This window comes from Choloepus didactylus, chromosome 19, assembly GCF_015220235.1.
Source record: "Choloepus didactylus isolate mChoDid1 chromosome 19, mChoDid1.pri, whole genome shotgun sequence".
In the NCBI taxonomy this organism is placed as follows: Eukaryota; Metazoa; Chordata; class Mammalia; order Pilosa; family Megalonychidae; genus Choloepus; species Choloepus didactylus.
In genome coordinates, this window is record NC_051325.1 from 55,904,639 (window position 1) to 55,925,073 (window position 20,435).

Below are 20,435 nucleotides of genomic sequence, written 5' to 3' on the forward strand. Positions count from 1 at the left end.
GGGCAGAAGCAAGGAGCATTCAAAGGCTGGCAGGACCTGATGGGAAGAAATGCTCTTCCCAGCATGGCCCCCAACCCTGCCCTTGGATGCAGAGTGACGATGAGGTGCTGGCTCCACAGCAGCCACTATGCAACCATGAGGCAAAGACCAGAAGCAGCCTGGAGCCCTGACCTCACTGATCTCTGGAGCCAAGGGCACAGCCATCTCCCTTCAGCCTTCTTAGCTGTGAGAAACACGAGCCCCTATTAGTTTAAGCCATGGCCCAAGTGTTTTCAGTTATTTGAAACTCAGAGCTTCCTCTGCTGATTGAAGGGAACAAGGGCACAAGTGTCCTCACACAGGGAACTGGGGGAGCCCTGGGGCCATTTTCTGGCTGGTTCCTGGGGCCCCTCGTTTGTCCCTCCCCAGAGTCCTTGCCTTCAGCACAGGAAAGTTCAGCCCGGTTGTGTGGATTTGAGTTGAAGGGATGGCATGTCATCATTTGAGGATCTGCTCCATGCCAGAGCTGGGACACAAAGATGAAAAGGCTCACAGTCTAGCTAGAGAGCTGGGACATACGCAAATGTTGGGTAATATAACAAATGCAATGTAATGTCATGTAATATGTCACCTAAAAATATAATATAATGCAGTGCAATAAAATGAAGCATATCACATGATAAAAAAAAAAAAAGTCTGGCAGAAGGTGGTGGATAAATACCCCAGCTCTCTCACCCTTGTGAAGTGCAGAGTCCACACGGACTCCCAGAGTTTCCCAGCAGGATTAAGCTCCAGTTGCCTATAGTGATAATCTGTTTGAGAGCACACTATGTATTGGCTGCCTTCCCTTCCTTTCTTCATTTTCCTGCTTCTCTCCTGAAGCTTTCTAAAATCACCTCCCCAATAAACAACTTGTACTTGAATCTTTATTTTGGGGTTTGCTTCTTGGGAACCAAAACCAAGATACAAAGCCTCTAGAAAGAGTTTTTGCAACAGTCTGGGACCATTCATCCTTTTTTATGCCCGTGGGTTCCTAAGCCTTGTTGGAGCTGCCCAGCAATGGTTAAGAAGAAAAGACAAGCTGTTTTGCTGAGCGAAAATAGCATTCAAGACAAGTCACTTTGACATAATCCTAGTAAGCAGGGGTAGAATCTCATGAAATTTTGAGGACAATAGGACACTTAATGCCTAATCATAATAGATAAGACATGCTCCAGATAAGACAGAAAGGTGTTCTCAAAGCAAATTATATCATTCTCTACTTGCTTCTGAAAGTTGAGGGACACTGTTGGGTACCCAGTTCTAATGAGTCCAGGAAGTAGAGCTTGATGCACAGTTGAGGTGGCATAAAATATACCGAAGCCCAGCTCTTAAAGGCTGTTCCTCACATAGTTTGCAAGCTGTTCTGGTCCTTACATCCACTTAATGTCTTCCTGTGGTTAATGAAGTTGAGCAATGGATTACTGGGCCAGCGACTTGGTCTGAATTCTTCTGCAGCAGCAAAACACTGTCACCAACAGTAAGTAGCCAGCTCCAAGGGAGGTATGTGATATATGTTAAATCTAACAGCTCCCATATTCCCAAGCTGCCCACTCAGCAATCGTCCTGTTTAAAACATACATAATGGATAACTGCTGTTTCAAAATAAAATTCTACACCTAGCCAAGTCAAAATAGTTTCAGAAAAGAGAGCCCAACAACTTTTGGAGGATTTATTCTTAGATGTGAGTTTGCCAAGCCCCAATTGTCCCCAAACTTTAATGACATCAACGTTAACTATTTTTCCAAGCACAAATTTCCACCAAGTAGTACAAGACATTTTGTCTGCTGCATTGGTTGAACAAACCCACTCGAATGGATTAGGTGTTTCCAGGATGTAAAGAAATGAATTGGCATTTATCAACTGCAAAAAGAATAAAATCCAAACGTGATATTATGACTGAGGAGGCTCTCCATGATCTAGCCCCTACCTACCTCTTCTGCCTCCTCTCTGCTCCTCTCACCCTGGAAGAATTGATAAACCTCAGCTCTCATGGCCCCATCCCTTCTGTTCCTGAAGCAGAAAGGACCCTTCCGGCTTTAGGCCTGGCTCCTGGTTGCCTGCTGCCCATCCTTCAGAGTTAACTGAGTTTAAATGAGAGGTCTTCCTCGACCCTAAACCTCCACCCCTTTACTCTCTATCCCAACACCCTATCTTATTCTATTCATTTGACTCCCCACTGTCTGGGATTTCCTCTTAATGTTGTGCCAGTTGTAGTGACAGGGTAGAAAATCATCAGAGATCGAGATTGTTACCTTGAAGTTTTCACAGAATGGTTCCTGGAAAGAAGGATATTCTGAATGAGTTAAAGGACGTAAGATGAAGGCAATGAGTTATATCCTCAAGGGCAAAATGTATGGTACACTGGCTCTCAAATTTGGCCACACATTGGAAGCACCTGGGGAGTTTTAATACCAATGGCTGGATTCCAGCCCCAGAGACTCTGATGTAATTGGTCTGGGGTAAGATCTGGGCACTGGAATTTTTAAAATCACCCCAGTTGATTGTAATACACAGGAAAGTTTGTTTGAGAAGACTACACCTTTTAATTGAAGTATTATGTACATGTGCAGAAGGGCACAAATCATAAGTGTGCCACTGAATTAATTTTCACAGACTGGACACCAAGGTAACGAACAAGACCAGCCTCCCAAAAAACCCTCATGGCTACTCCCAAGGGTAACCACGACCCTGATACCCACCATAGATCAGTTCTGCCTGCTTTGAGGCTCATATATTTGGAATCATCCCCTATATCATGTGCCTCTGTTTTGAGACGATATGGATTAGAGAAGTTGGAGTTACACAGGATCCACCAGGGAAGGCTTCCTGGAAGAGGCAGTGTGTAGATGAGAATCTGAAGGCAGTGAAAGACAAGACAGAGGAAAGGAGAAAATGGCAGAAAGTTGGCCAGGAGAGGAAAGCATGGATTATAAGAGTCATATAGGCCAAAATGCTATATCTCCATATCTAATGAAACCCATGTGATGAGCCTAAGGCATTTTAAAGTACATCTTTCCTTGCAAATATGCTCACTTTGGTATTCAATCATTCCACAATTTTTTACTCAACCGATTCTGTGCCAGTTACTGAGCTGTACTGGGGAAATAAAGGTGATTAGGACAGAGACCCTGCCCGTATAAAGATTATGGGAGACAGATAATAAACAGACAAATAGATTAGTTACTTAAAGATTGTTATAACTGCCAGAAAGGAGGAGAGAGAGCAAGTGGGACAAGAGGTGTCATCCTCTTTAGATAGAGCAGGCAAAGTAAGATTCTCTTAGGAGGTGACATTTCGAGTTTAGACAGAAGAGGAGAAACAGATCCGGGAGGGAACATGATGGAAGGGAGAGTAAGCACAAAGCCCTGAGACCTGTACAGGAAGCCTTACGGGAAAGGTACATTCTCCCCATACTCAAGAAGCTCACAGGCTACCCCAGTGCCCAGTAATTAGGGCACTGCCCCGTGCAGGGAAGTCACACAGTAAATATTTGTTTTAATTACATTGGGTTGGAGTCTAGTGGCAAGAAAAAAAAACTAACAATAACAACAAATACAATATGCTCTGTCCTTGGGTGGAGGGTCTCACCGAATGAGAAGGCTCCTCAACCCGCCCTTTTGAACAAAACCAAGAATAGATGGCCCAGGTTTTCTTCCAGGCAACAAACCCTACTCACTTGATTTGCTTTTAATAAAATCCAATTTCTGCAAAGGGAATGTTCCCATGCCTGGAACCTTATTGGAATTACCTGGGGATTTTTTTAAATTTCAGATTGTCTGGCCACACCCTGGGATCTAATTTAGTAAGTCTGGGGTGGGGCCTGGACTTCTGTATCTTGAAAAAAAAAAAAAGAAATCCCTGAGTGTTTCTGATGTTGAGCCAGTGTGGGAACAACTGTTCTGGAAGATATGGTCTCAACAATTGTGCCCTTACATATCTCAAAATTTGGGTGTTGGATCCTAGATGCTAAGTTCCCTGGACACTCACATTAGGCCAAACATAGCATTTTATCTCAAGCCACCATCTCTTAGAGAAAGTTTCTGAAAGTGGCAGAGCCTACAGTTTAGCAAAGCATTTTGTAACTTTTAGTAATGTCTATACCACCTTTCTCATCACATTTTGCCATCTCCACATCCCACTTACAGCATTATTTATTCTGTTTTTCTTCAAATAAATTTATTTTTAAAACTCAACTAAATACATTTAAACTTCAGATTGCTATCATGAAGGGACAACAGTATCTTTTGTTAAAATAGAAGGCAACCCTAAAGTACATATACTGAAAACAAAGCATTCTTTAAAAGTCTTGTTGGATACTCTTGTCCATCCCAAGCTTCTGAACCTGAGGTCTGTGAAAAAGAGGAGTTAGCAAGTGTTAGGCATTGAAGACACACATAGCACCAAACTGAGACTTTGTCAGATTGAAAGGGAATTGAAATAGCAATGTATGTCTTCCTGTGATTCAATGCTATTTAATGTCACATTGTACCATGGAAAAATACTTGGGTACATTTGTACGCTGTATCCACCTGGTGGAACCAAAATCTTCTTGGCTGACAAACAAGCTAAATAGTCTAGGTTAGCAGAAGTAAGAAAAAAAATACAAACTGAAGAAACAACTCTCCAGAAGTGTGGGTTCTAGAATGTGTTGGTAGCCAACTAAAAGCTAGGTATTGTGGAATTTCTTTAACTCCACCCATTATAACTAGCTATTAAGGAGAAGAAGAAAGTGGAGGTTAAGTTCAGAGAGGAGTGTTAGAGATTGGCTGGAGGAATTTTGTAGCCCAAAGTCAACTACTCCTGCCTGTTTCTCTCCTGATCCCCTCGAAGGTTGGAGCAAGCTCTCAAATTCCTTCTCTCCTAACTCTCAGTCTTTTGGATGTCATTATAACAGGAGCTTTTTGAAGGCAGGGATCCTACCTTATGTGTTACAGCATCTCCAGTGCTCGGGACAATGTTTGGCACAGCTAACAAACTCAGTGGCTGTTCATTCAATGATTGACTGGATGAAACGCAAACTCCAAATGGACACACACAGGGCATCTAGAATAGGGCAGGATCGTGGTAAACTTACTGCATTCGCAGTTCTTTCTGTACCTCCTGATCCTGTAACTGTGGTTCCTGGACTGCAAGACTGTATTTACTCAATAGGCCGTGGTCCCTAGCATAACGCTCAGTCAAGATATGTTGGGTAATTAGAATTAATACCCTTGTTCTAACATTGCCAACTATGAAGTAGGGTTTTCTCTGCCTCAGTTGCCTAAGAACTAGGCTGGGATTGGGTGGGGCTGGTCATGGATGGAGGCTGCTTGGGTGATTTAGGGCAGGTAAATTAACAATTTGCACCATATATGTGAGAAGGAGAAAGGAGCACTTGCCTCCCATGTGGGGATATTAAAAAATGATTGAACAGCACTTTTCAAACAGGGACAATAGTATGTTTGGTTGACAAAGCAGGATGAAGAAACGTGAATTTCCTAGAGCCCAAAAGAAGTGTTAGAAAATATTGGTGGAACTAATCACACCTGGAAATTTCCTCAAGGGAGGACAAAGGCAGCAGGTGAGTGGGTTGTGGGTGGGAGGAGTTCCAGAGCCTACCGCTCAGCCCCTAACTGTGTTGGATGCACAGGGGAGGGGGAGCAAAGGGTGGACATAGGTGGAACGTCATCACGGTGATCACAATGTCACCTCTTGAACTCTGGAATTATATTGATTTTTAAGCCTGAGTTGACTCTATAGTTAGCAACACCAGATTCTAAAAGAGCAAAGGCATTTTTAGCAGAGGTTCTTAAGCTGGAGTGACAAAGGGATTCACTTGCAGGAGTGGGGTTGCTTGTTCAAATGAAGATTCCCAAGCCCTCATCCAGAAGTTTCTTCTTTAGAAGGTCCAGGGCAGTGGTTCTCAACCAGAGACAATTATGCCCCCCAAGGGACATGTGGGAGACACTTTGGGTTGTCAAAAACAGTGTTGCGGGATGGGGTCTGGCATCTAGTGGGAAGAGGCCAGCATGGCTGCTAAACAGCCTACAATGTACAGGACAGCTCCCCACAACAAAGAATTATCTGCCCTCAAATGTTAATAGTGCTGAGGTTAGAAAATTTGTTCTAGAGTAAGGCCCAGGAATGTGCTTCTTAAAATGATGCACAGATGATTCTAATGCAGGAAGCAGGAGTCCTTACTGGAGTGACTTAGACACATCTGTCTTTTTGCTGCAAGAGCATCACTATTAGTTTCCTTTTTGCCTAACTTCTCCACATTTAGGATTCAGCTTTGACTTGACTCTCCCCTGAAAGACTTCTTTGCCTGGTAACCATACTCCTTTCCTGGAGTCCAGTTTAATTGCCCCTCCTAGGCACACCTCCTGAACCAGGATGCATGGTTTGTCTCCTTAATTGGTGGTCCCCACCGCCCCCCCCCCCCACCATTGGAAGGAGGGTTCCTTTAGAGCAGGGTCTAAGTTCCTCCTTTCCACAGACCTGTCCCCAACACCTTGAGAGGCACCTCCCATACCCGGGACTCAATAATCACAGGTTGACTTGGCTCTGCCTCAGCTCAAATAGCATCTACTGTATTGAATCTAGAGCTGCCCCTTCTTCTAGCCACTATCCCAATACTCTGTTTTAACCTCTTTGGGGATCTTGTCACTCTGCCATTATCTTATTCACCATTTGCTTGCTTTTTGTTCATTCAACAAATATTTCATGGGGTACCTACTATACTCCTTGCCCTTTGATAACATGAGGGATGTAACAGTGAAGCAGAGGCAAAATCCCTCCCCCTCAATGGAGCTTTTTTTTTCGGTAGGAACTTGGACAACATGCAAAATAGAAAATGTGTGATGTTGATAAGCACAGTAGAGAAAAGGAAAACAGAGAGGTGAGATGAGGAATGGGGTTGAGCCTTGCGGAAAAATTTTAAGTAAGGCAGACCTCTGGGAGAAAGCAACATTTGAGCAAAGATTGGCTACCTGGGGAATGGTCTCCCCCGGCATTAGAATTTAAAAGCCAGGAGGGCCAGTGTCTTCACTTTCTCTGTTTCTGCCTCTTCTATCTCCAGAATAGGCACCTAGTAAATGTTCAATAGGTAAGGTTTGAATGAAATGGAAAGAAGAATATGTGATTAAACGATCAAGGTGGAGGATGAGAGATTTTTTTTAATTGTATGCACATCCACTGTTTAGTGAGAAGGTGGGAAAGACGGGGACTTTAAATTTAAGGGGAGTGGGAGAGAATATTATTTATGGTCAGGTGAGGCCAGACTAAGAGACTCAGAGGAAGAGGAAGGAGGTCACCCCTGGATAAAGCCCCCTCCCCCTTCCCGGGTCCCAGGCAAGCCTAAGTTCTCACCCTCCTAATATTGCTAATGGTCCCCGCTGGTCAGCGAGCCTGGCCCTCTGCGTCAAGCTTTCCAGCTTCGGAGTTTAGCCAATACCCTGCCCCCTTTCCTCCCACATCTCTTCCCTTCTTTTCCCCTTCCCGTGCCCAGCCCTCCTCCCCCAAGGGATGTCCCCGCGCCCGGTGGGCACGCCCTCGGGCCAGGGAGGGGGGCGCACGGGGGTCGGGGGCCGGGCACGCCGGGGTCCCCCGTCTCCAGCCCTCTCCCCGGCGGGACACTGTCCCTTTAATAGACTCCCTCTGCCTGGCGCTCTGCGGCTGGGGAGTAAATTTCTCCCTGTCATCAGGTCGCGGGGAGAGGAGGAGGAGGAGGAGTTTGTTAATGTTCAGTTTGTTCAGCGGGATCGATGTTTGCTGGCATCGCCTCGCCCTGTCTTGTGTGTGTGTGAGTGTGTGTGTGTGTTTGTGTGTGTGTGTGTGGATATGTGGGGGGTGTGAGTGTGTGAGAGGAAGCGGGAGTGAGTGTGTGCGCGTGTGATTGTGTGTGTGTATGTGTGTGTGTGAGTGAGTGAGTGAATTCCAGATTTTCTGTCTTTCCCAAACCCGCTCCTGTCCTCTCGCATATCACTCACAGACGGGGATCTGACAGCAGTCACCAACCTACAGTGATCTCTCTTCCCCCTGCACGAATCCGCCATAGAGATCGGCAAGGAGGAGGAGGAGGAAGAGGAGAAGGAGGAGGAGGAGGAGGTGGTGGTGGTGGTGGTGGAGGAGGAGGAGGGAAAGAGGAGAAGGAAGAAGAAGAAAAAGAAGAAACCCACTACCTTCCCCGGATTACCTTTCTTTTTCCTTATCTTTACGCGCGCGTGTGCGTGTGGCGCGTGTGCGCCCCTCGTCCCTTCCATCTGAACCCGGTCTTGGATGTTTAATAAAGAAATCAAGTGTCTCAACAGTAAAAAAAAAAAAAAAAAAAAAAAAAAAATTACAAAAAGCAAAAACAAAAAAGAGAGAGAGGAAAAAAAATTTCAAAACAAACAAACAAACAAGGCAGAACCAACCTCTACTTCAAACCAGCCGGCACAAGCCACCCGTACCTGCCACCCAGAGAGGGGGGTCTCTGGCCCGTGGTGGAGGAGTTGCAGGGGGGATCGTCAGGGGGACAGAGGCCGAGTGACGCCCTAGGAGCCACCGGGCAAGAGGCGGAGAGAGACAGCGGGCCCCGCGCGCTGCTCGGGGCTGGGGCGCCAGAAGTGGGACTGGAGTGAAGTAGAGCGATGCCAAGGAGGAAACAGCAGGCACCCAAGCGGGCGGCAGGTAAGAGAAACGGCTCCGCGCCGGGGCCGCCCAGCCCGGGCTGCCCTGCGCGCCGAGCTCCTCGCGCGCACTTCTTGCCCCTGGGTCTCCTAGGACGCCACCCCCCTAAGCTTTCGGGGCAATTTGCCCCGGGTGCCCCTCTCTGCCCTGCTCGTAGCCCTACCATCCTCTCTCGCCTTCTCTGATCTAAATCCTCCCTTTTCCAGGTGGGGGGAGCCATCCCACCAAGCCTTTCCTCCTTAAACTTTTTTTTCCTCCACCCTCTACCCCACCCCTAACTTTGTCACAGTCTGTTTCTTGCCTCTCGGGCCAAAGTTGGGTTAAGGATTTGGGGTGCGGAGTGGGGAGACAGCCCATCCACCCCCGCATCCCGCCGCGTGGTCAGTGCCACTGGCTTCAGGCCTCCGGGGAGAGTGTCTCCTCTCACCCGGGTTTGGGGCGCTGAAGTGTGAGGCTGGCCAAGCCCGGGACTGCAGACTAGCTTTGGGGTGAGCAGTAGTTTAGCTTTGAACGCTATGAGGGAAAAACACCCCAGGAAACGGAAGGACCTTTGAATATGTTTTCTGAAAGGACCCACGTTTGGGAATCTAATCAACACTCTCCCTTCTCTTAAAAAAGACAAAAAAAAAAAAAAAAAAAAAAATCCTCATAGAGCATTTAAACAGCTCTGGGTTTTCTTTGCCTGGAGAGAGTCGCAAACTTTGTAAATTGGTTCCTATGGTTAGAACTATCCCATCTGAAAGCTTACTTATCTACCCCCACTCCATCCCAAAGATAGGAACAGGTTAATGGATCAGTACAAAGGACCTTCTAAGGGATTTTTTTTTTTTTTTTTTTCATTTTGGGTTTCTTAATTGCTTTTTTAATGGTATGCTGGGGTTTTGTTTCTCGGAAGTATAATATGAAAGTTCATTTTTCTCCTGCCAGACCCACCCACTGAAAAATCAGCTTTCCACTTGATTGCTAGTTTTGATTTGACATTTGATTGATCACCTGTCATCTTGCTGCCTTTGATCTATTCATTCTTGATATATATCAATAAATCACTCACCATGGTAACTCAGAGTGCCAGTGATGCAAGCCTTGCCCTCTAGATTCAGAGCCAGACATGCACAATTATTATCTTGTTTGGCTTTTAATGTGGGCGTTTTTATTTCTTTGTGTCCTTTAGTTGAATCAGGGCTTTAGTGAAAAGCTTAAGTTTTTTTGTCTTTTTTTTCTCTTTCCATCTTTTCTCTATCTTTACCCTCTAGTTTTAGGCGGCATCTGCTGTTCTGCAGACCCAACACAACATTTCATTCTCTTCCAACTTGAGCAAAGCATAAGGAGAAGTTCAGGGGAAGACTTTAATAAACTTTGCAAAGTCATCCTTGGAACAAATCTGAAGTTAGTTACAAATCTGGGGAGAGTGAGTAGTTGTGTGAACGTGCTTGACCACCAAGTTCATCCTCCGCAGTTGCCAGTTCCAGCCCAGAATGGCAGCAAATGTGCTTTGAAATATCCACAATTAGCTTCTCTTCTGAGCACAGAACCATGTGTAGGATGTTTTGAGATGCAAGTAGACATGCCATGTATAAAGCTTTGATTCGTGTATGTTCCGATTGTCTCCCTAAGAGCAAAATAATTAAATATCCTTAGTGCCATATATATTTAGAACTTGCCTAGCCAGTGAGGTTTTCTTTTTCAACTCTGGCTACCCCTGTTGAAAACAATTTCTTCCTCCTCTACCTCTGTCCCTTTCTGCATTTGATTCTCTTATTTTTTAAAACTTGGATTGCTTTGCAGTCTGACAGCGTTGGAGTATGCAGTGGCCTTCCTATTCACGGAAAGTAAGCTCTCTCTGTCTAGTTCTGGCAACAGAAGTTTTAAGCTTAGCTTGATTATTAGAGATAACATCCTTATTGTTGTCCCGAAAGAGAACACTGGGCTAAGGTCCAGCAAGAAGTGATACTGCCATGAAAATTACTTTTTTTTCCCTTGTTGTTCCGGTAAGAGCTATCAACAACAAGGCAGTAATTTAAATTACCAGAATAACTGGACATGTCTCCTTTAGTAAGCTCATTACAAAAAGTGCATGGCTCAGAACTGCACTACTTTGATTATAATTATCTGAATAATGAGGATCCAGGTGTACATATCATAATTCTGTATCATGTAATTTAAACCGTTTTCATTAAGCTGATGTCTATTGGTGCTGGCTAATCTGCAGGATGTGTTAGAAACTTACAAAGGTAGTTTCAGTTTTCTGGCCTATTGTACTCCTAGTGTTTTCATATGTTTATTTTCATGGCTCTTGTTTTTCATGGGAAAAAGTGAAAAACCGTTGTCAAACTGAAAGGGAATAATTCATTTCATGTACACTCAGGCCCCTCTTAGGCTATTTATTTGCTCACATATTACTAAAGCAGATGTTTTTTTCATGCAGTGTTTCTTCCATGCATCTGAAGTCACCAATGCCCTACTCTGTTTTAGCTGAGTTGGTTATTCACAAGTAAAGTTAGCCACTTTGGATATTCTTTAGCCAGTTAACATCCAGGCAAGAGAAAAGATAATAAAACAGTAAGTTCTAAGATGGTGGACATACTTTTATCGTCGCTTAAAATTAAACACTATGCACAACTGTAAGCAATTACTCTTATGCATTGATGTTGAAAGCTTGATTTCTAGCTTGATTAATGAATAATGTAAGATAGAAAAAGCCTGTGAGTGAATCAGAGAGCAGGAGGCTCTCCTGCAAGACTCTTTCCCAAGAACTGTTCATGGCAATTTCATCCCTTTGCATTATTAGTTTTAAGTTCCATGTTTCAAGGAATCAGTTACAGAACTTTCTAGTAAAGCAGGTATCCAAATAGAATAAATGGAATGATATTATAAGTGATGGGCAATTTTAGTCTTTATTTGTTATATTCCTTCCCCCTTAGGAGGAGAGGATGTGAGGTAGACGATTCTCTTTAAGGAAACAGCTAAGTCAGAATATTTCCCTCCGAAATGTCATTCATCGGCTTTCTAAAACTGTGCTGTTCCACCATGTTATAACTTAGGGTAAGGAAAAAAGTTTAGAAAGCAGCCTACAGTATCCCAGGGGTTTGCGTATGTGTGAGTGTGTGTGCTTCTTTCCTTGGATGTATACTTCACTTGCCCACTAAAATACATCCATGTTTATCCGAAAATATTCCAGGACTACATATCAGCATCTTTTCCCCGTTCCATTTTAGGGAGGGTATAGGAAAAGCAGGAAGATAAAACAGAACAGTGTTTTGATTTGTTTGTATTTTGCAGGAAGCAGAGGAGTTAAAAATACAAAATTTCAGACTCATACTTCAACTCTTCTATTTTTCTATAATCTCCCTTAGTATGTACCCTGGTGTAATGCATAGTTTATTTCATCCTGAATTGTTTTTATATTAATGCCGGCTAATAGCAACAGAAAGCAAAATCTTTTGTGATTATATCCATTTGAACATCTTATATATCTGTAAGTTATATGATTCTGCCCCTACCCACCTAAAGTTATTCAATGTTTCCTTCTCCCTGATGACTCTCAGAAGCTATTTGATAATCCAGATCTGAGGAAAGTCTTGCAGGAAAGAACAGCTCCCTCAATTTATTTTGTTTATTTAATATGGAGATGAATAATGCAGATTTTGTTTTCATGAATGTCCTAGTGTGGCAGTAAACATTAGACTATTAGCAATCATTACTTAAAAGTTGCAATTTGCACCTTAATAGCATAGGTTATTTACATGGGTAACATATTCAGCAGGGACAATTCTGAATACTGTGCTGGAGTAGAGATGACCTGAGAGATGTCATTTTCCACGTCGTGACAGCGCTGACTCTAGATTAAAGGACAAGTTCTCGGAAGTCACAACTAGAAGGGCAGGGGAGGGACAGGGAGTTCGGGGAGAAGTTTACCTTTAATTTGCTGGCAGGTGGGACAGGACTCAAGTGGGAGAAGGAGTTGGGATCCTGGCACTCTCACTTTGCTTAAACATCCTTTAGAAAGTCAATTTCACATCTTTGAACACCTAAATACCTCATGCTATAGATGCCTTCACTTACCCAAACAGGATGGTTTTAACAAAAGAATGGAAAAAAAATTAAAAATGAAATAAAATAAAATACACTCCTGTACCCACATGTGCACAAGCAACACGCAAACCAAAGGGGCTCAGCAACATGAACTGTCCTGGCCGTTTTTTTTTTTTTTTTCTTTTTTTTTAAATTTAAGACAGATCCCTGAAGATGGAAGGACAGATATTTGAAATCCCTTCATCCACGCTGTGTTTTGGATTGAAATTGATTGCTTAAGTGGTCCCTTCCCTGTTCCCTTCCTGATTTCCTTCCACCTCTCACCTCACCCTTGAAGACCCAGATTGAATGGGACATCTCAAAAGCCCATTTGTTTTAGGCATTTATTGATTTCATTTTTAATCTGCTATATCAGGACGCAATACCTTAATCCTAATCAGCAGATTGCAAGTGACAGGGAATTCTAGTGGAAGCTAGGTGGGGAGGCGGGGAGGAGGTAGTTAGGCTCTGGGAAACTTCTCCATAATGAAAATCTTCCCTGGGGCTCAGGGGTTTGGGAGTCGGAGGCTACTTTTGGGAAAGGTAGAAGTTTCCTCCTTGCTGAATACTGTATATGTATTTTTCCACTACTTTACATTTATTTTTCTCCCAGTTGCCTCAATTCTATGATTTATTGCAGCTTTTTGGAAAAACTTCACACCCAACAAATACCTCCTAGGCATCTTTAGCAGATCTGTCCCTGGAGACATCTTGCCTTTTGTCACATTCTCCAACCGAAGCTTATGCTTTCATTTTATCCCCGCTGACTTCTCACTCATTTGACGGAATATCTCCAACCGTATGATACCTGGGTTGATCTATTTCTCTTCTCACTGGCTTGGGAATTGTGCTCTCATTTGAGCAGGTTTTCAAGGGGGACAGATCCTGGCATGATTTAAGTCTACCAAAATGATGCACTTCTGCCCATCACTGGAGATGAGCTTAGGAAAATCAGCCAAGAAGAAAGCCTAGGCCCTGTTAACGTTTGTGCTGGATCTGTAATTAGCTGACATGAGTTAAATATCCAGAGTCGAGCTTCCTTTCCATCAGTGTACTTGTACTATCAATTTTATTTAGGAATGTCATGGTCTGGGAAGTCTCAGCCACTATTTCAAAGGCAATGCCTGCATCCACCCAAGTCCCCCTTTAAAAAACACAGAATTGCTTAACAATTCTTAAGACCAGGCATACACAGAGTATCATTTTCGTTTGATGCAAAGTTAGAGAGTGTCTTGCATCGCTTCCCTGAAGCAGTGCTTTTTCATTACATATTTAATTACAATCAAATTGAGTGACTTTTATTAAAAAAAAAAAAAAAAGCGCCGTGGTATTAAAAGAAGCTTGGCACACAAATAATTTTATTGCTTTGCAAGTTGAGGATGCTGTTATATTTTTATGTCTTTGGGAGAGATTTATTTTAATTTTTCATGTTGTAATAAGTACAGAATATTGTATGCTGTGGCTATCCTTCTACCTTCACAGAGCATGCTCAACCTGGAAGAGATTTTTATAGACCTTTTTTTCCAGTAATTTGTAACAATTTGTAATTGTTTAATTTTAATTTTTTCTTATGTTTTATAAGTTCCATTGAAAGTTAGAAAGTCTCATGTTCTGTAAGGTGAACTTTGGCAAGAAGTTCTTCGATTATGAATGAGCTTTGTCATTCTAAGAAATACCCTCATCCCCAGCACTTGATTATCTGGGTTTTGATGTAAGAAAAAGCAACGTATATTTATAGGCCTCTATCATATAACACACTGTTTTAATTGGCTTTACATGTATTTTTTTTTTTGTTTTCCTGACCCTTCAGTCACTTGTTTCAGGAACTTTTTTTCTGAAGAAGGGATAACATTTAGAATGGATTTCAAGGTACACAGATCTTTAAGAAGTAATAATAAAGAATTTGAGACATTAAGTGCCCAAATTCCAATGCTGGACTATGTCTGCAAATAATAGGAAAGGGTCTCTGCAAACACATGGTTTTGCATCTAACTTGTACGTTAAGCTGGAGTCTCAGCAGCGTTGCTGTACACTCGTATTGCTCATTTTGTCAGCAAAGTTATCACTAGGGTATCCTACTCATGTCCTTTCTGAAGACATGTTGTACACACACAGAAACACAGAAACCCGAGAAACAAGTGGGAATAGCCAATCTGTTTGTATCCAGAGCAAACTCAGTGGGTAAAATGATTAAATAATTCGGAGGCATTTGAAAGTCATTAAAATGGCCATTTGGAATTTCCAGTTGTTGCCTCTCTCAATCTTTTGCATTTCCTTTATGGTAAAAGATGTCCTCTGGGCCTCCTCAATTACTGTGGGATGCCGAAGCAATGCCGAAAATTGTTTAAAAATTTAGAACTTAAAATTCAGCAGGCATGGCTAGATAATCCTATAATTAATATATCAGTATTATTTAGCTATGCTTAATAACAGGGAAGTGCACAATGCAAAAGTTTTAGTGATAATGAGCTTAGAGAAAATACATGAGAAAAAAATACCTGGATCGTATTTGAAAGCATTTGTCTTAAATTTTGCTCATCTCAGTGAGAGCTGCCATTCCATCTGCGTTATATAAAAACAAAGACAACAGCAACAATTTCCATGTCTCCATACCTACTACCCCAACCAGAAATGGGTTCTAATAAAACTGTCTCTGGATGTACAAAGAGGTAGGACACTATAATGCACATCCCTTTTTAAAAATAGTTTTTAAAAACCAAATGTGAGCATGCAAACCAAAAGAAAAACCTCAAGAAGCTCTATAACATATCTAGCTCAGGATTCAAGATCAAAAACTTTGTTTCAGCAGGGCAAGAAGAAAATAGTATTGCATTTTTACTACATATCTCCCCCCTTGGCAAACGAAAGGCAGTGAAGCACAGAAATTTTAAGGAGCTTTTTAGCTCTTTTGCATCTCTCTCCAAAGACCAATTTTATTGACAAGCTTGTGGTGTCCATTTATGCTAAAGGAAAGGACCCGTGTTTCCATAAAGCTGTTAAGAAGCTAAGGTGGATTATTAAAACAAACAAACAAACAAAAAAAAACAAAAAACAAACAAACAAAAAAACCAGACAGTGTTCTGCAGTTTCTGTTAGTACAGAAATTAAGATCTCTGGTCTTAATTAGTTGAGTGCTTTCATAACAATGAATACTCTGAAATTACCCCTAAGCTTCCTTCTAAAGCTACATCTAAGCCATTTCTATGGAAATTATATAGTTTTGATATTAAGATGGGCAGAACACAGTTATTGTTTTTAATGAAAATAGTTTTATGAAGGGTGGGAATGAGATAAAAACAACGCTGGCAGGAGCCCTTCTGTTTTTAATGAATTTGAAAGAAACTTCCCTAACACTTTACTGCATCATGAAAAATCTATGAAATCTGGTGACATGGGAGATACAAAAAGGAGACAGAGGGTCAATGTCTTCTATAGGGAAAGCAACTGCTGTGCACACGAGAGCAGCAGTATATAAATATTTCTGTAAAAACTGTATGGGGCTTACTTTAAATCACCTAAATTTATCAGATCCTTGGAATTTTCTATGCATTTAGGAGCCTCTCTCTTATACCCCAGGGAGACATGAATAGTTTCTGGACCAAGAGGATGCTGTAGAGAAGAGTTAAATCTATTCTGTGTGTTTGGTACTGTTTGGTACAGAAGAAATGCCAAAATGAAAAGCTATAAGTGTGTTTTATATCAGGATTGCCTTTGGCTATTTTCCTTTATTAGAAAGTTTGGTACATTGCTTGTGCTGCTTCTTGCTTTCCTCCCTTGGATTAGATTTTTGACTGCAGATTGAGAAGTGGAATAGGAAGAAATGACATGGGTTCTGATTGCAACTTTGCCCCCATGCTACTTATAAGGCTCTGGGCAAGCTCTAGAGATCATCCTTGCTTACAGGATAAGATATGTGAGTTGGGGAGTCAGACTGACCTATGTTCAAATCTCGGTTTACCTCTTGCTGACTGCATGAATTTGGACAAGCTACTCAAATCTCTGCACCTCACTTTCTGATCTATAAGATGGGAGTAATCATGGCTCTTCTTGAAAGGTTTGCATGAGAAAGTGCATTGAAACTGTTAGGTGCCACGTCCTTAGGAGCAAGTCACTTGTCTCTGCCCTGAATGGCCAGATCTTGAAAAATTTATGCCAGTTGGGAAACAAGCAACCCACCAATTATCACGGGCCCAGGAGTGCAGGGCTCGAAAGGAATCAGACATGGATGAATTTTGATTTTTAAAACTAGAGATACAATCGCTGAGTAGCGTTTTAACCTCTTCCCTTGTGGCAGACTGATGCTCAGCTGGTTGGGGCTCTGCACTGGCTCAAAAAATATTTCTTTTTCCAAAAAATAGTCACTGCAAGCCCAACAACAGCAACTCTACAATAGCAATAGCAATTATACCTGCCACTATTTAAGGGCTTTACCAAGTGCTTTGTGTATTTCACATCCATTCATTTAAGTAACGATTATTTCTTAAGTTCCTACTATGTGCCAGGTCCTGTTCTAGCTACCTGGGACTCAGGGGTGAATAGGATGGGTAGGATCTCTGGGAATCTTCTCCTCTAGTCAGGACAAGCTAGGCAACTCACAAATAAATAATAAAGGTTGAAGACAGTTTCCATCTACAAAAAAAGCCCTATGATGACAATAGTTTTATAAAAGCAAAAAGTATGGGAGCAGAAGTTGGAACAGCTCACGGGTGGGTGGTCAGAGGAGACCTCTCAGGAGAGGGCATTTCAACTGAGTCTTAATTTTTATGACATTCCATGATTCGATGCTGGTATAATCCCTATTTTACTAATGGGGATCAGAGTAACTTACAGAAGAACTTGTTCGAAGTTACGAGTTTTAAACTCAGCTCTCCCTGCTTTCAAGACCCATCCACTTAATCTACTGTGATAGTTTATCTAGAATGAACGTAGTGATTCACCAAGGAAGGACCCTCAGTTCCTACTGTTTTTCCCCTGCATCAGTTGTGATGTCTAAACCTTTGAGGACAAATAGAAAGAACTGACAGAGGATGCTGCCTTTAGTGGCATCTCCATGTGAAATCTTCAGGTCATCTATCACATATGAAATTGGCTCTTTTTAAAGCATTCTTTCAGGTGTATGTATGTGCATTCATGTATCTGTTCATTTAGCAAATATTGACTGGGCACCTGCCATGTGCCAGGCATTGCTCCAGGTGCTGGGATACAACAGTAGGACAAAAAAAGAAAATAAAAAATAGAAAAGCCCTTGGTGTCACACAAATAATATTCTCGTGGGTGAGACCCACTGGAATTTGATATGATCTGATTGGGTTATCAGCAGAACATAGGCCCTTAATTCTATTACACAGGTGATAATGGACTCGAGCGTGCCTCTTACACCCAATCTTCCTACCCAGCCCTTTAACAGTTAGGAGCGGTCTTAGATGACAGAGAAGGCACCTGGGGATAAAGGCACATGCCCGGCCTTCAGGAAGAGACTGATGGGGCCGAGGTGGACTCTGTGATTTTGGTGAGCCAAGCAAAACGGGGATCCAATCGCAGCTCCACCCTACTTAACTAACCTTGTGCTTTGAGGCAAGTTCCTTAACCTCCCTGACCTCAGTTTCCTCATCTGTCAAATTGGGTTAATAATATTGTTCACCTCACATGGTAGTTGTGAGGAGTAGATAAAGCAATGTAGATAAAGCCCTTGGTGCAGATCTTGCCACCTACATAGGATCTTCTTGATAAATGAAGATTTATATTCTTATCATTCCTGTTATTTTTTTTCTGTAGGAATTCCAGAGAAATCCGGGTGCCTGAATTATTCCTTACTATGCATATAAAGCACTAAATAAATATTTCCCGATGAATTAATAAATGAACCTGTGACTAAATAAATGAATAAATACTTTAATGAATGTATTACTTTGTATACTAATTAATTACTCTTGAGAACATAAGGATCTCTTTTACAATCTTAAATTTTTTGGCACACCTCTGCACCAATCATGTTAATAGCTGTACTTTAAATATTTATCAATTTAGAAAATATCAATGACAAAAGCACTGTGATTTTAGTGACAAACTTGTATTTTGTTCAACATAATATCATCTGTCTCCAGTTGAAGAACAGTGAATCACCTTTGTGCGATGAATATTATTTATTCAGCTTATATACCGTGCTTGCCGATAACGAGCATTTGTAGACTTCCTAGGAGAATCCCAGGCTTCTGGTGGAGAATCGCTGGTGGCTGCTGCAGGTGAAGGGTTGGGTGTTCTCACGTCTGACTCCCCGAGGTTCAGAGTCTCCTCCTTCTCCCCAGGTGCTCTGCCCTCCCATTCTGCAGCCTCCAGATGTTCCCAGTCCCCCCAGGGTTTAACAACCTCCTCCCGCCCCCACCAGCAAACCTGTCCTCATCCGCTCAGGCCCGAGGCGTCAGAGCTTAGGGGTTGTTAAGCTAATAGGAGAAGGCTACAGGCTGTTTCCTGGTAACGCCTTCTTCACTTTTTAATTGTCACCTTTGGATTAATTGCCTGAGAGCGGGAAGAAGGGAAGCTGGCTGGGTGCTTGTTAAGGTATAATTTAGGAAAAAGAGATTTGGGATCCTGGAGAGCATTGGGGAGTTTTCGCTGCCTGCTTTAGGACACTTTATTCAACGAATATTATTGAAATACCAGGTACTGATAGAGCTGCTGGAACTAGAGCCCTGAAGGAAGCTGACACAGCACCTACCTTCGTGGAGCTTCCATTTAGTGTGGCAGACAGGCCACAAGCCAGCAACAGGAAGTCTACCGTAGCATGGCAGGGAGTGGATGCAAAAGGAGGGTAAGGGGTGGAGCAGGGAGGGGTATGCTCTCTTCCGTAAGATGGTCAAGAAGGGTCTCCATGAGGTCTCACTGAGGAAGCGACCTTGAAACTAAGTGTGAGTGAAGTGAAGGAAAGGGCAAGTCTCTGGGGGAAGACTGTCCTGCCAGCTGGAACAACAAGGCCAGAAGTCCGGACTGGGGGAAGTAGAGGAAGAGCAGGGAGGAGCAGAGGCAGGAGCACATGCTGTAAAGATGGAGGGATAGTCAGGCCCCAAACCACATCTCTTGTAGGGTCAAGGAGCTGCAGTAAGAGCCAGGGTGACAACAGAGATGGGGAGCCTTCGGGAACATGGGAGCAGGGCAGAGACAGGATCTGACTCAGGTTTCTATTGGATAGTTCTGGCCGCTGCATAATTTATAGGGGACCACAGCTGGGAGCAGGTCAACCACTTGGGAGGCTAGAGCATCAGTCCAGCCAAATGCTGGTGGTGGCGTGGACTGGATTGATGGTGGAGGAGATGGGAGATGTGGCTCAAGCATAGAGGGGAGAAGCGCTGAAGGCTTCGAGGTTGGCATGAAAGGAAAAAGGAGTGTACCAGACACTGTACAGGAAAAACCTGACTCTGCATATCTTACTTGTATTTTCCCTAATTTTTTACTTTTGTTTTTCTCCTCTAGTTACAAATAAGGTTTGTACTCAAAACTGTCAGTATGCCTTTTTCTGAGCCAAAGTAGAAACAAGAGAAACGGTTCAGAAGTACATTTAGTCTAGAATTGATTGAACAGGGAAAGGGATCCGTCTTTCCAAAGAACAATCCTGGAATCATCTCTTCACGGGTCTCCCTGCCCCTCATTCAGTGTTGGGGGGCAGGGCAAGTGAGGGGACCACGGGGTCAGACCGATGA

General features: G+C 42.8%; 1 protein-coding gene across 6 annotated transcripts in view; it reads left to right on the forward strand.

The window, feature by feature from the left end:
* The first annotated feature begins 8,316 nt into the window (after positions 1-8,316).
* The window catches only part of TSHZ2 (teashirt zinc finger homeobox 2), a 444,871-nt gene continuing 432,752 nt past the window's right edge, over positions 8,317-20,435 (forward strand). For all 6 annotated transcript variants that reach the window (XM_037811612.1, XM_037811616.1, XM_037811614.1 and 3 more), the window contains exon 1: positions 8,317-8,670. In XM_037811612.1, the coding sequence (XP_037667540.1) occupies positions 8,631-8,670 (40 nt within the window). In that variant the 5' untranslated portion in view covers positions 8,317-8,630. The remainder of the gene's footprint in view (positions 8,671-20,435) is intronic.